The following is a 16,176-nucleotide window of genomic DNA, read 5'->3' as shown; positions in this document are numbered from 1 at the left end:
CTTCTAAAGTTTCCTCCCCATTCCCAGATTGCCTTCTTTCCAACCTCCCTTTTTATCTGGCTAATGTATAATTCTCAAAATGTTAGCTTACGTCTAATTTCTCAGAGGTACTTCTGACCCATTCTACTCTTGTATTTAGTAACTATTGTAAACATTTACTACTCTTGGGCTTTTTCATCATGATTTGTCTGCTATATCCTAAACATGCTATATCCTAAACTATGTCTAATTTGTTTAGAAGAAGAAATGAGGTAGGCACGGCTCACGCTTATAATCCTAGCTACTCAGGAGGCTGACATCTGAGGATCACAGTTCAGTCAGCCTGGATAGGAAAGTCCATGAGAGTAGTCTCCAATTAACCACCAAAAAGTTGGAAGTGGAGCTGTGGCTCAAGAGGTAGAGTGCTAGCCTTGAGCAAAAAAGCTAAGGGACAACGCCCAGGCTCTGAGTTCCATCCCCCAGGACCAACACACACACACACACACACACACACACACACACACACACGTAGAGTGCTAGCCTTGAGCAAAAAAGCTAAGGGACAACGCCCAGGCTCTGAGTTCCATCCCCCAGGACCAACACACACACACACACACACACACACACACACACACACACACACACACACACACACACACACACACACACACACACACACACACACACACACACACACACACACACACACACACACACACACACACACACACACACACACACACAGGACAAAGGAATAAGCCAGTTCACACCTGTAATCCTAGCTACTCAGGAGACTTGAGATCTAAGGTTTACAGTTTAAAGGAAGCCCAGACAACTTCAAGATATTTATCTCTAGCCAACAAAAAAGCTGGAAATAGAAATGTGGCTCAAGTGGTAGAGCTCCAGCCCTGAGTGAAAATCTAAGAGAAAGCTCAGGCCCTCAGCTCAGCTCCAGTACTGACACCAATTTAAAAATGAAAGGAATGAATGCATGCATACTTTGGGGCTACTATGCTTGGCACATATAGGCTCATGTCTGTAATCCTAGCTACTCAGGAGGCTGAGATTGGAGGATGGTGGTTTGAAGCCAACTGGAGCCGAAAAGGCCCTGTGAGACTCTTATCTCCAGTAAATTCAGAAAAAGCCAGAAGTGGCACTGTGGCTCAAATTGTAGAGCGCTATCCTTGGGAACAAAGGTTCAGGGACAATGTCTCTGAGTTTAAGTCCCACAACTGACAAAATAAATATAAATTATCCAACAAGTGTTGGAAGCCTGGAAGAGTTAATGGTGAAGAGCTTGGAGCTGAGTTGGCAAACAAGGTTTTCTGGTGTCAGTATATAGGATTGAGGTGATTCTTTTGTGAGCTCTTGAGATCTTTGTGAGTCCTTGTTCTATGTGAAACTTACAAGTGGCCTGACCTTATGTAAGCCATTTGTCTCTGAATTTTTTCCCTCAACTGTCAAATGAAGCTTGGGAGGCTGAGAATAAGACTTCAAACCTGCAGTCCCAGCTACTTGGGAGGCAGAGATAGGAAGCTCTCAGTCTGAAGTTGCACCAGTAAAAGCTCAAGACCTTAACAGAAAAATAAAACACTAGGGCTGGGAATGTGGCTTAGTGGTGGAGTGCTTGCCTAGCATGCATAAAGCCCTGGGTTTGATTCCTCAGTATCACATACACAGAAAAAGCTGCAAGTGATGCTGTGGCTCAAGTAGTAGAATATAAAAGAAGCTCGGGGACAGTGCACAGGCCCTGAGTTCAAGCCCCAGACTGGCCAAAAAAAAAATCTCAGGGTGTGGCTCAAGTGGTAGAGCACTTGCCTGGCAAACATAGTACTGAAAAAAAAAGAAAGAAATGAGATTCTTACAAACTGAAAAGTGAAGACCAGGGCTAACGGTGATTCCACAAGTGCGCAAGGGTAATGCAGGCTGACCCACTGTTAAAGAATGATTGCAGTTGAGTCTCAACGAAGCTCCATATGCAGCCAGCCCTGTAACCAGCAGTTGCTAGCCCTGTGCTAAGACAGTGATAGCAATGGAGGACTGTGGGCATACCTGGCATCTCATAGTGAACTGGAGAAATTGGCATGGCTTTGTGCATGGCAGGTATCAACCTCAAATGTTTACCTTGAGACCTAGGTATCCGATCTTTCTGCCCCTTTGTTGTATCATCTTCATCCTTTCCATTCCCTTTTTTGGTCCTCTCTTCTCTCACCTTAAAGGTTTTTCATTTTCAGTTTATTGATTCAGTTCTTCCCTGTGGTGGTATACATAATGGGAAGAGAGGGTTTGAAGTAGCTACTGCCTAAGGGTGGTTAAAGGCAGCCAGGGGGACACAGAATTCTTTCCTTTTATTTAGATGAACTGTGGCATTTTTGGTGGCTGACAAGGGTGAAGAGGCAGGTCCCGGCTCTGCACTGAAGAATCATGGGGCCTAGTCTGAGGGGTATGAAGTGCCAGGGCAGGGTTGGGAATGAGCTGTAGTTAGGTTTTTCAGCTCCTCTTTTTCTTAGAGACTGGGGGAAGGAAAAAGGCTGACTGCTCACCCCTCTCTTTGTTTGTCTTGTCTAATTTAACTTATGTTATTTATCAAAAAGACAGGTTATTTGGAAAGCCAGATGGACCCAGGCAAAAATCATCTGTATTTTCCAAGCATGAAAAATTAGGTTTTGAGAGCCCAGGAGGGAAGGGGTGTGTGTGTGTGTGTGTGTGCGCGCGCGCGCGCGCACGCATGCACGGCACATGGTACACATGCTCTGAGAAAGCAGACCAGGGCATTGAGAGAATGTCTGTGTACAGATCCAGAAAATTTTCAATGGTATTCAGCATCTCTTCTGCCTCTTTTGCCTTCAAAGTCTTTTTTTTGGTCAGTTGTGGAACTTGAACTTGGGGAGTACGTGCTATCCCTGAGCTCTTTTGTACAAAGCTGGTGCTCTACCACTTGAGCCATGGCTCCACTTCTGCCTTTTTTTGGGTCCGGTTGTGGGGCCTGAATTCTGGGCCTGGGCGCTGTCCCTCAGCTCTTCAGCTCAAGGCTAGCGCTCTACCTCTTGAGACACAATGCCACTTCCAGCTTTTTTCTTTTTTTTGCTTATGTGGTGCTGAGGAATCAAACCCAGGGCCTCAGGCATGCAAGGCAAGTGCTCTACCACTGAGCCACCTTCCCAGCCCCACTTCTGCCTTTTTACTAGTTAATTGGAGACAAGAGTTTCAGGGACTTTCCTTTCCAGGCTATCTTCAACTGTGATCCTTAGATTTAAGCCTCCTGAGTAGCTCTCCAGGCATTAGCCACAACACCCAGTTCCGTAAGTTTTAATCAGCCCTGAATGAGGATGAGTAATAGCTATTGTATAACAACTGTTGATAGTTCTATCTATCTATCTATCTATCTATCTATCTATCTATCTATCTATCTATCTATCTATCTACAGTTCATGGCCTCTCCCATAGAGCTACATGGTACCAAGAGGTTTCTACAACAGCAACTTTCCCTTCTTGTCCCTTCACTGTTCCTATTCCCAAACAATTACAAATATGGAAATTAGACATTAGGGAAGAGCTTTCTCTTGTCACTTGCTAAGTAACACTGGGAATTATAAATTGTCTACCCATTGAATATCCAGGGAAAGAGTTATCCTAGCTTCCTTCTGGCTAATAGTAGCTTGCTCTGTAGCTCCCACCAGGAACTTTTTTTAAAATTTTATTTTATTGTAAAGGTGATCGAGGAATTACAGCTACATAAGTAAGGTAATGAGTTCATTTCTTGTCAAACATTTTTACCTTCTTCCTCATTTTCTCCTACTTTCCCTTCTCCCCTTGTTTCCCCCCTCCCAAGTTGTAAAGTTCATTTCCAATACCACCAGGAACTTTTAAAACTTGTGGTTGAGATAACTTTGGAGAGCAACATTATTAAGTAGGAATTGAAGCAGGAGGCTGTGGAGGCACAATTTTTGGCTGCAATTGAGGAAATGTTCTGGTTGCAGAGACACTTCCCATTCATATACATGCACACATGCAGGACAGAGCCAAGACCTTTTGTGGCCTTGAAGACTCATTGGCAGCAGCAATAGCACTTGTCCCATTGTGAATGTCATTTTTAAGTGTCATTGGACTGTGAAAGCCACTTAATAACTTGATCTCATCTGAATAATCTGATTTAATACTAGCTCCACAGTTTGTAAGGATTAAATTTTTGAAAAAAAAGTATAAAGTGTCTGCCTCAGAGCCTGGCACATAGTAAATCTCAATGAATGCTTGTGAAATGAATGGATCAAAAATCTGAGTATTAAAACTCCCTCTCCAGGATCAGTGTATATAACAAGCTGAATAGTCAAGACCCACTGAGCTTGGAGTGTGAGGCTTGATCTAAACCTGTGAGCCATTTAAAATGTTTGATGACATACATGATCATCTATGCTTATGATATGGACCCTATGTTGAAGGCCTTATTGACCCAGCTGCAAAGAACATTAGACAGACATACCTTCCACATTAGTCCCTTTGGGAATTGCCTCAGTGGGAATTGCCTCAGTTGCAGAGATCCTTACAAGATCAGACCTTTTTCCAGTACATCCCACATCCCTGATGACAGGTGTCAGCAGAGAGCTCAGACTATCTTAGACCTGTATTAAGGCTCAGTTTCTCCCTCTGTCCATTCTTCTTTCTATAGACATTGATTCAGCAGTTATTAATAAACACTCTGAAGGATAAACTGTCTCAGAGACAGCTTCCTGGAGGGTCTAAGCTGTCCGTAGGCCAAGGCTGCAGGATAGGAAAGGACAGACTACTTTAGTATTTCTCTCTTCCGAGGCATTGATATCTCTGTATGCCCACCAGAGGGCAGCAACCACACAGAAACCTGCCCTCCTGAGGCTCCCAGGATTTTCATTGAGCTCCTCCAGTATCAGGCAGTATCATCTCCCTTAGTCTGAACTCCCTCCTGCCTGAGAAAAGAAAACTTTCTGAAATTCTAAGCCTTAGTTTTGTCCATCTCAAATGTCTCCCCAGCCAGCACTGAAGTGCTCTCTTCCCCCTCCTCAGCGGGGACCACCTCCCACCTCTCACTGCCCACAACAATAGATTTGTTTTCTGTATGACAAGGTAATTATGAACTTGGTGCCAGGAAGCCCAGGGGCCAGTCTGAGGATGGTCATTTCAATCTGGCTCTTTCTATTTTACTAACATTATTGATTTTTAGTTTTATTTACTACGATGATTTATTTTATTTTTGTGATCTGGCCCTGGTGACATGAGGTATGGAGGTAAGTGGCCAAAGCAAATTTATCTTGTCATATTTAGCCTCTTTTTTTTTTTTTTTTTTGGTCAGTTGTGGGGCCTAAATTCAGCTTGGGCGCTGTCCCTGAGCTTTTCAGCTTGAGCCACTTGAGCCACAGCACTACTTCCAGCTTTTTCTGCTTATGTGGTGCTGAGGAATCGAACCCCAGGGCCTCATGCATGCAAGGCAAGCACTCTACCACTAAGCCACCTTCCCAGGTCGATAATTTATCCTCTTAAAACACCCACTTGACTTTTTTAATCCAGTGGTTTTAGCATCTTTAGATTTTTTTTTATTTCCTTCTTTAATTTTTTTTTTCTAGTCCTGAGACTGGAACTCAGAACCTGGTGCTGTCCCTGAGCCTCTTTGTACTCAAGGCTAGCACTCTATCACTTGAGCCACAATGCCACTTCCGCCTTTTTCTGAGTAGTTTATTGGAGATAAAAGTCTCACGGTCTTTTCCACCCTGGCTGTCTTTGAACTGAAATCCTGAAATCTCAGCCTCCTGAGAAGTTAGGATTACAGGTGTGGTGCCTGGCTCCTTCCTTAATTTTTTAACTTATTCTCCACCTCCCTAATCCCCACCACTCTCTCATGCTTCCCCCCCCCCCCCTCAATTGTTCTCATTCTCTCTCCTTTTCAAGATCTTGATATATTGCCCAGTCTGGTCTAAAACTGGAGGTCTGAAGAAAGATCCTCCTGCTACTTGAGTTCTAAGTAGCTGGGATTATAGGAATAAAATATTATACTTACCTGGAATTGACCTATTTTAATAAATCCTAAACCCGCCCCCCCAACTTCCTGCATCATTCTCTTCCCTGCCCTCTTGGGAAAGCCCTGAAACATCTTGCTACATGTGCTATTGATGTTTTTTTATTTGTTTATATTTGTCTGGGCGTGTTTCTATGATTGTAAGATGGGTTTGAGAAGGGCTAAGAAGCCTTCAGGTCAAAGAGAAATGCCTGCTTGACCCTCAAGCTTCTACAGATCCTCTGCCATGTACTCTACTTCTTTACAAGGAAGAGGAAGAGCAAGCTTTAGGCCATAAATTTCAAGTGGGAGGGGCGCTCTAGACTACATTGATTGCCCTGGGAATCAGTTGAGGCTGAAGGCCATTTGAGGGGCCGTATTTTCCCCAGCCTGTTTTCTCTGTGCTTGCCAAGAGAATGAATAAATCATTGTTCAGGGGCGGGATGCAGCTGCCGGGCGCCTCCCCTCGGCACATGCCCCAACTCCAGCTCTTGCATTGAGGGCTGCTGGAGCAGATCGGTTTATACACCCAGCTCCCCAAATCCTATTGAGATCTTCCCCTCTGCACGAGCCACAGGCTCCAGGCTCATTCAGCTTGGCCCTTTGTGCTGGGGGTTAAGTGGTTACATGTGGGGGGCACCCAGAAAGGACCTGTCAGGTCCTGAAAGGCTATGCTGATAAAGTGCCCTCCTACTGATGAATGGGTGGGTAGAGAAGAAGGTGGGCGGCCACAGGGTGGGGCAGGGGAGAGGGAAAAGGGATTATGGAGCCCACAGAGGCAGCTGCAAGAAGCTGGTAGAACAAGCACCCCCACCCCACCCCATCCCACCCCCTTCTCTTGTTGTTTCTTTAGCTTCTCCTAACTCCCTCCCTCCATTGTGGGCTCTGGGATGTTCAGGACCTCAGGACTTTGGATCTGGTTTTTCTTTATCTTTTTTTTTTTTTTTTTTTGTCGGTCGTGGGGCTTGAACTCTGGGCCTGGGCCCTGTCCCTCAGCTCTTCAGCTCAAAGCGAGCACTCTACCACTTGAGCTACAGCGCCACTTCCGGTTTTATGGTGGTTTATTGGAGATAGGAGTCTCACGGTCTTTCCTGCCCGGGGTGGCTTTGAACCGCAATCCTCAGATCTCAGCCTCCTGAGTAGCTAGGATTACAGGCGTGAGCCACCAGCGCCCGGCATATCTTTTTTTTTTTTTTTTTTTTTTGCCAGTGCTGGGGCTTGAACTCAGGGCCTAGACTCAGTCCCTGAACCACTCTGTGCTCAAGGCTAGTACTCTACCACTTGAGCCACAGCACCCCTTCTGGCTTTTTCTGTTCATGTGGTACCCAGTGCTTCATGCATGCCAGACAAGCACTCTACCACTAAGCCATATTCCCAGTCCCTGGATCTGGTTTTTCTTATCTCTTGGTGGAAGAGGGTTAGAAGAGGCCGTTTTTCACGTGGGTGCACTTCTAGAAATCCCAAAAGTTCATTCTTTTTCCTTTGGGGAAGCACAGGAGAATTTAGACCATGACTCATTTTCTAGGTTCCTCTGGTACAATGGGTTTGGACACTATACCCCACAAAAGCATTGAAACTTTATCAGAATTGTGTGGCTAGTGCAAGAGGCCCTGGGTTCCATCTCCAGCACTAGAACAAACACAAACAAAAAAAACTCCCTGCTAGTCAGTCCCCTCAGGAGGGACCAGACTAGAAGAGAAAACTTCCAAGTGGATGAATTGCAAAGATTTTGTTTGAATGAAGATGCTTCCAGGGCTGGGGGTATAGCTCAGTGGTAGAGAGTTTGCTAGCATATGAGAGGCCCTGATCCAATTCTCAGGACTGTAATTTTTTTTCCCCCTGAGGGGGAGAACTTTAAATTTTTGGATTAAGGCCCGGCACCGTGGCCCACACCTATAATCCTAGCTACTCAGTAGGCTGAGATCGGAGGATCACAGTTCAAAGCCAGCCCAGGCAGGAAAGTTCGTGAGAGTCTTATCTCCAATAAACCACTAGAAAAATGGAAGTGGTGCTGTGGCTCAAGTGGTAGAGTGCTCATCTTGAGCTGAAGAGCGCAGGGACAGCACCCAGGACTGACAAAAATTTTTTTTGATTAAGCCAGGCACTGGTGGTTCATGCTAGCTACTCAGGAGGCTGAGATTTTAAGATTTCAATTTAAAGCCAGCCCAGGAAGACAAATCTATGAGACTCTATTTCTAATTGACCACCAAAAAGCTGGAAGCAGAGGTATAGTTCAAATGATTACAAACATCAGCCTTGAGTGAAAAAGCCAAACAAGATAGTGAGACCCTGAGTTCAAGCCCCAGTACCAAAACCCAACACAAAACAAAAACTTTGGCTTAGGAGTACCTGGCCCTCATTTCACAGCCATGTTGAAGCTGATGGGTAGCCACATTTTTGTAGAAGGCGCTAACATTAGACTAGATTGGCACTTTACCTTTAAGAGGCAATGGAGAAAATGGATGAACAAATAAATTGGGTGACAGATTTTTTTTTTTAAGCCTGGTTTCTAAAGAGGAGCTAGTTCTCAGGGAGTAATCTTCCTTATAATTTGCCTTAAGGGTTCCCTGGTATGTTAAAGGTCCTCTTCAACTGAGACTGACCTTAGAGGCCCATGAAACAAATGCTCACAACTAAAATCCTACTCACCAATTTTCAGGAATATTTTACTTTAACTCAACTAGATTGTAAAGACTTGTGTTAAATTCCTAAAGCTGTATTAGGAAAATGATAGGTGAGGTGAACTCAGGATGAGAGAGAAATGCAGCAATGTACTGTCTATACCAGGACTAGACTCTTGTGATGTGAACCCTCTGAAGATTTCCCCAGTCATTTTTCTGTTGCACACAAGAAGACATCTAAGCTCCTTTGAATGGTGGCTAAGACCTTGTACAACTGGCCTAACATTATCTCCAGCCTAATCTCCTACCTCTATTTATCCCCTAGCACCAGCTCCAGATCCTCTGATCTACTGTTTCCTGGACTTATTATGTGGATTCCTAAGCTTTCTGCTTTCTCTGTGGTGAACTTTCATTCATCCCTCAAATCCTGGCTCAAATATCACCTTTATGAAGTCTTGTGTTCTTTTGTGCTCATAACATTTGCCTATTAGCTCTGCTGCAGGAGGTTATCATAGTGTATCTATGTTCCTTTCTAAATAAGGAAATTAGACTTAAATCAGTTCATTTGTGCTCTGATTCCCCTATTGCAGTACCTGGCACAAAGTACTTTGTGTTGTCTGCTGCCTGGAAAGGAATGGATGAGAAGGGACATGGTTCAAACACTTTGATGATCCTTTCCAAGCCCTCTCTTCCTAGGAAATATTGACCTGGAGAAATTATCCACTTATTAGGAATCCTCCCTCATGCCTGTCCTATTTCCTGGAGTAGGAATTCCTCACATTTATCCCTTGTCTCCTTGTCTGAGACTCCTGGCCCCTGGGTCCTGGATCTGGCTACTCACTGGTAGCTTCTCTTGGCTCTGGCATCTGTTTGCTAATATTTTTATTCATTGTCCACTGCTGGATTTTCATGATGACTTAGCTTGCAGTAGAGCCCTATTCAGGCTGGTACTAGTGACCTGGGGGTTTCTCTGTCCCTGCCAATGAAGTCCCTGGTGTAGAGGGTTGGACATAACTATAGATATCTCGTTAGTCAGAGTGATTGATTCTGATGATTGGAGAAGCCTCTCAAGAATGACCACCATACATCTGTTTCTGTCTTCCTGAAGACATGGCTCCCCCTGACTTTCTGGGCTTTTTTGTTCGCCAAGCTCTCAACTCTGTGAAAACTATGGCGCACTGACTATATAATACAGTGCACCTGTTTCAGTAGATAAGATTTGTTGGGTCTGGGCTGGGTACTGTGGTTCAATCCTGTAAACCCTAGCTACTTGGGAGGCAGCTATTATCACAGTTAGAGGGGAAGGCACTGGTCTGTCATCCCCAACAATACCCAGAAGCACAAATAGGAGGATCACAGCCCAGGCCAGTGGTATAAAATGACCAGACCCCCCTTTCCCCCCCAATATCCAAAACCAAAGGGCCTGGAAAAAGGTCTCAAGTGGTAGAGTTCCTGCCTAGCAAATATAAGACCAGAACTCAACCACAAGGCCTGAATTCAATCTCTAGTCCTGTCCCACCCCCAAGGACGAAAAAATAAAAAGACGTGGTGAGATTTAACGTGTCATTTAGTCTCTGGGTTGCAGAATAGTAAGGTGGAATCAAAGAAGACCCTGTATCATTCTGACAACTAAGCAAAGACTGATTTTTGTGTTCCCAGGAAGGTAGGGAGAGTGGGAGGGGCATCAGGCTGCAATGAGTAGAACTCTGGGCAGAATCCACTAGAATTGGAAACCCCAGACCCTTCCCTATAGCTTCTCCTCCTCCTCTGCTAGGCAAAAGCACAGGTGCCATAGAGGGGTTCCCTGCCCTGCGTGGAGGAAGCCACCCAGCCCAGCCGCAGACCGACCGTCTTCCCGTAAAACCTAGCTTCCACTAAATGATTAACGAGGCTTAGGAGTAGATAATTCCGAATTGTGATAAACGTTGCCCTCGCGCGCGCCCCGAGGCAGCGTAAAAGAGAAAACTGATTTGGTCTGGGAAGCAGCGGTACTGCAGGCCGAGGGAAAAGCCCTGCAGGGCCGGGTAAAGCCGGGGCGCAGGGCGGGCGCAGCGCGCCCTGGGGGAGCCGCAGCGGGGTTTTAAGCCGGAAAACGATGCCGGGCCGCCGGGTCTGCAGGGAGGCGAACCGAGCCCCGGGAGGTGATGGCAGCGGGCCGGGAAGGTCTGGGCCGGGCCCCGGGAGGCGGTTCCTGTGCGGAGAACCGAACCGGGCCACGTGGGCCCGGCCGCCCCGCGCCGCCCCGCCCCAGCGCGCGCCGCGCCGCACCGCGCTGCGTAGACGCCGGCGCCGCCGGACTCCGCAGTCGGTCGGGGCCTGGGGCTGGGCGCGCCGCGCGGGGCCCCGCATCCATCCCGCACGACCCCCGGGCCGCGTGGACGCCCCCGACCAGCGACGCTCGGGCCGCAGTGACGGGTTCCCAGCGAGCCGGACTGGTCGGAACCAGAGCCAGCCTTCCCCCCTACCCCCCGCAAGGAGCGGGAGCCGCTAGGCCGTGAGTCCGGGCGGAGGTTGGGGGGGGACGTGGGGCCCAGGCGGGTGAGAGGGAGGGAGGCGAGAGTCTCAGCCTCCACCCTGTGGCCTCCGCGGAGATTGGGGGAGGATGGTCACTGTGCTGTCTGCTGAGGTTGCCTTCTGCCAGGTGCAGAGTGGGGGACCACCAATCCCCATCTTACAGCCTCACCCCCCCCCCCACTTTGCGCAGTTTGTGGATTAACTTGCTGGGGGAGGGGGAGGGTGGAAATCTCCGTTTTCGAAGAACCCTCACCCCCCCCCATACTTTCGTGGCCCTAAGTTGAGGAAAAGGAAAAAAAAAAATGGAGCAAGGAGAAGATCTCCAGGGTCTGTCCTCCATGCCAGGATACAAAGTCAGTGTCCCTACAGCCATTTCCTCCAGGACTAGGCCTGGCACTGAATGTGTTCAGGGTCCCTGCTACTTTATAGGATCCGAAATCCAAACCTCTGGAAATTCTAAACCCATTTTTTGGTAGAAGATGGTTATTAGGGAAGAGTGAGAGCCCTGGGGACAAGCTAGGGGCAGAGACACAAGGTAGTAAACCTGTTCCTAGAGCAGAGGGAGCTCCCTAGGGCACAGAGGAAACTGAAGCCAGCTCAGCCAGTCCTGGGCATCAGCCATGGCCAGCTGCCATTACTGCTGTGTTTTCCAGAGCACTGAAATCCCACTAGAGTTCTCTCTTCCAGTTCACTCATTCAGTAAGTGTCATGATACCTGCTGGTGTCATGCAGGATCCTGGGGATATGATGGAGTCCCCTCAGAGGGCCAGACTATAAACTATCTTGAGCTTGTTTAAACGAAGACTTGCGGTTGAATACCTACTGACCATCAACTCTGTATGACAGGGATTGAAAACATACACGGATAAGAGGATGTGGGCCCAGGGCAGTGAGGAGCCAGAGGAAGGAAGGATTAATTGTGTTGGTTGCTGCATATTAGGGCAACCAGAGAGTATTAGAAAGGCATCAGAGAAGTAGAGCTGAACTTTGAAGTACAAGGAAGAAATGTGCTGGGTGGAAAAGGGTGAACTAAGAAGGGAAAGGTAAGGCAGGATATTGTAGGCCAAAGGAAGAGTATGGGAGAATGATAGTGTGTTCTGAGGTCTCTGAGCAGTTTGGTGTGGTGGGAGGCAGAGAGGCACGATGCAAGACTGGAGGAGTGCCCAGGGTCAAGCAGGGCCTGGAAGGCCCTGTAGAGATTTAGCCAGAGTTTAGGGATGGCATTCAGAGCTGTGACAAATCAGATCTATACTTTTAGAGTTGGCGTTAGATTTATGAAAAAGTTGTGGCCAGCATCCAGATCAGAATGGCCAGAACCAAGTGAAAGTGGAAACGAAGAATTGTCAGAATGTAGTGACCAATGAGATGGAGCAAGGAAGAAGAGTACAATAGTATGCCCCTAGCCTCCTAGCTGGAGGGACTGAAGAGAGTAGAGTTATCTTTTGCTGTTTGGATGTGTAGAATTTGAGGAGCCTATGGTTCATTGCAGGATGGATAGCAGTTAAATCTGGGCTGGACTAGATCAGAGGGTAACCAATACGTGGTAGTTCTTGAAGCAAAGTAGAGAAGGGAGTCATCTGGGGAAAAGTGATAGAATGAGAAGATAGCCTGCCTCCGAGGGCTGAAGGGAACCCTATGCAAGAGACTGAGAACAAATGGTCAGAAGGAGAAGAGGAAAACCTTGAGGGAAAGTGTTCCAGGACTAAGGGAAAGGGACTATTTTGCAGCCCGGCTGCCATGATTTGGGGTACCTTGTGCTGTCCTGTTGTGATGCATTCTTCTGTTTTCCCTTGACAGACCAGATGTTCACCATCCAACCAGGGCTAGCAGAAGGAGCCCAGTTCCTGGGGGGCCTGCCTCCTGCAGTATGTCAGCCCGAACTCCAACCAGACAGCAATTCCAACTTCATGGAGAGTGCCAAGGATGCCAATGAGAATTGGCATGAGATGCAAAGCAAAGTGGAGCCTATCCTGATGAGGAGCTCCTCTGAGTCACCCTCTGACAACCAGGCCTTCCAGACCACTAGACTCCTTGACGAGGTGGTCCGCAGTCCCCCAGAGGGTGCAGAGATTACTGGTGCTGAGCCTGAGAAGTTGGGTGGTGTCAGCAATGTCTGCTCCCCTCTGGAGGACATTGGCTATGCCAGCAGCTCCCTGAGCATTGACAGCCTTAGCAGCAGTCCAGAGCCCACCTGTGGGACCCCTGGGGACCCTAGTCCTCCAGATCCCTTTCTTCCCTCTGTGGCCCAAGCTGTGCAGCAACTGCAGGCTCAGGAGCGCTACAAAGAGCAGGAGAAGGAGAAGCACCACGTGCACTTGGTGATGTACCGTCGCCTGGCACTGCTGCAGTGGATCCGGGCCCTGCAGCATCAGTTGGTTGACCAGCAGGCCCGGCTGCAGGAGAGTTTCGACACTATACTAGACAACAGAAAGGAGCTTATTCGCTGTCTCCAGCAGAGGGCAGCACCATCCAGGCCCCAGGACCAGGGTTAACTGCCTCCACAAGTGTGCAAAAGTCTTAGTGTGTATCTGCAGACAAATGTGTGGTTGTGCACAAGTAAGTGCATGATTGCCTGTTGGCATGAGTGCATGTAAGTATAGGTGTACATGTGTGATGCCGACACGGGCAGGAATATTCAGGCGTGTGTGAATGAGCTTTGTGTACATACAGCACATGTACATACAGACTATCAGTGTGTGAGAATGAATGTGTGTGTGTAGCATGTATGTATGTGTCAGTAAATGTGTATATTCATGTATAGCTATGTACCTAGAATTGTGTTTATTAGGTTCACAAGGGAGATTATACATGCAGAATGTGTGTGTACTTAGGTGGGAGTTTGATTATTCTGGCTTATGTCAGGCATACATGAGTGAATCTTTGTGTGTTCAGTTATTTATGAAAGGGTGTGTATGTGTGTGTGTGTGTGTGTATGTGTAGGAAGTGTTTGTTGAAAGCATGTGTATTTATGACAGTCTCATAAGCAGGTATGTGCCAGTATACATTCATTACACCTGGAGGGCATCTACCCATACTCTGTGTCACCCAAATCTACCCCAGCCATTTTTCTCCACTGGGTCCCATTGCTTCCTAGCAAGAGAATACTAGCCTGTCATTTATCTGAGGGTTGTGGCTGATCCATTCTTCTGGTACTTCCCACACTACATTTCCTTCTCTCTTCCCCTCATTTAACCCAGACTTTGCTCTGCTAAGGCTGTGCCCCTCTTGTTTTGTCTGTAAGAGGTTTTTTTTTGTTTTTTTTTTTTTTTCAGTGCTGGGGATCTCCAAGTCTTTGTGAAGGCCAGGCAAGTCCTTTAACTGATGAGCTACATTGAGCTGCTCTGGCCTGCCTTCACATTTTGTCTAGTTTTGTCTGGATAGATGAGAATTGGTATCAGGGAGGGAACTGGGAATTGTGACATGGGAACAGAGAAGGATGTAGAAGACTATCCTCTTGAATGCTGCCTTTCGCCATGGGAAGACAATGGTGTAATCCTTTAAGGAGTAGGAAAATGGAGTTCCCAAACAAGCCACACCTTTCCACTGGGAAAAGATGTTCAAGTCCATATTGATTTGAGTTTCTAAGAGATGGTGTTCTCAGGCTATTAGGAAAAGCCACATTTCCTAGGTTCCTCTCTGACTTTACAACGTTGAATATCCAGGGCTGGGAAGGTGGCTCAGTGGTAGAGTGTTTGCTTTGCATGCATGAGGCCCTGGGTTCAATTCCTCAGCACCACATAAGCAAAAAAAGCCAGAAGTGGGGCTGTGGCTCACGACTGACTAAAAAAAAAAAAAAAAAAAAAAAAAAACGTTGAATATCCAGTTGTTTTGGTTCATTTCTGTGAACCAGCGCTCAGCTCTCTAGTTGAATGGGGCAGGCAGGGCAGCCCAACCTGTAGGAGCTTCTAGAGTTCTGGCTCATACCCCTTTCCATTACTACATGACCCTTTAAACAGGGAGTGGCAGACTAGCAGAGGCTCTATGAGTTGGAGAGTGGTCAAGTCTTAGGGAGAACCAAGATTTGGATGCCAAGAGCATGTAAGGTCCTGATGGTGAGCACTGAATGCTTGCAGCCAAACAGTGGCCTGGGAACCAGTAATGCTGCCTCTGGCCCTCAGAACCTCTATCTAAAACATATGGGTATCTTTCTACCTCTAATTCTACCCCATTGTATGGACTGGTGTATGGACAGGGAGAGAGGGTGAAGCATGGACCCTGGGGAATGTCTGTAGATCCTGCATGTTGAATGTGAACCTGGCTTCTGGACCAACCTAGGACAAATAAACACATGCAGAGAATTAAATTTCTTGAGTGTTTGCTATCTGTGACCTGAATTCCCCATCTGAATTCCTCTTTTGAGCATAGTCTTGGGAAGTTGGGGGAGACACTTGGGAAATCAGACCCCTATTACTTGGAGGTTAAGACTGGCTCAAGGACAGTCAGGGCAGAAAAGTTCATGAGACTCCTTTTTAACCCATAGCTGGGTGGCATACACTTGACATCTTAAACTGTGTGGGAGGCTGAGACTGGAAGAATTAAGGTTCCAGGCCATCCCAGATAGAAAATTCCACAAGATTCCATCTTTTAAAAAAGTACAACTTAAAAGACAATAAAAATTAATTTGTCCTATGAAGGTTAGAATGTGTGACTTTAAGTATCACTATCCCACAATACTGTGAAATTGTGAAATTTATGTAAACACAATAAAAAATTGCTATTAAAAATTAATTTAGGGGGCTGGGAAGGTGGCTCAGTGGTAGAATGCTTGCTTGCCTTGCATGCATGAGGCCCTGGGTTTGATTCCTCAGCACCACATAAGCAGAAAAAGCCAGAAGTGGCACTGTGGCTCAAGTGGTAGAGTGCTAGCCTTAAGCTGAATAGCTGAGGGACAGCGCCCAGGCCCAGAGTTCAGACCCCATGACTGAAAAAAAAAATCTCTCCACAAAGGGAAGCTGGATGTGGTGGCATGCACCTGTAATCCCAGTATGACAGAAAGTCTAAAGTAGGTCAATTATAGTTCAGGTAAAGGTCCAGGTGGGA

The 16,176-nt window shown here is 46.9% G+C and overlaps 1 protein-coding gene across 1 annotated transcript; it reads left to right on the top strand.

Annotated features, from left to right (window-relative positions):
• The first annotated feature begins 10,919 nt into the window (after positions 1–10,919).
• Positions 10,920–15,616, top strand: CUNH1orf216 (chromosome unknown C1orf216 homolog). Its single transcript, XM_070008729.1, has 2 exons — positions 10,920–11,116; positions 12,934–15,616. The coding sequence occupies exon 2, from the start codon at positions 12,939–12,941 to the stop codon at positions 13,626–13,628; it is 690 nt and encodes a 229-aa protein (XP_069864830.1). The 5' UTR covers positions 10,920–11,116; positions 12,934–12,938; the 3' UTR covers positions 13,629–15,616.
• The last annotated feature ends 560 nt before the right edge of the window (positions 15,617–16,176 follow it).

The sequence above is a fragment of the Dipodomys merriami genome, unplaced genomic scaffold (genome assembly GCF_024711535.1).
Source record: "Dipodomys merriami isolate MVZ:Mamm:240054 unplaced genomic scaffold, mDipMer1.0.p SCAF_71, whole genome shotgun sequence".
Lineage (NCBI taxonomy): Eukaryota > Metazoa > Chordata > Mammalia > Rodentia > Heteromyidae > Dipodomys > Dipodomys merriami.
The sequence above is the reverse complement of the archived record's forward strand: the minus strand, read 5'-3'. Positions and strand labels throughout refer to the sequence as shown.

What these genes read in the sequence shown, in the direction of transcription:
- CUNH1orf216 (XM_070008729.1), top strand. Translation starts at nt 12,939, where the DNA reads ATGTTCACCATCCAACCAGGGCTAGCAGAAGGAGCCCAGTTCCTGGGG.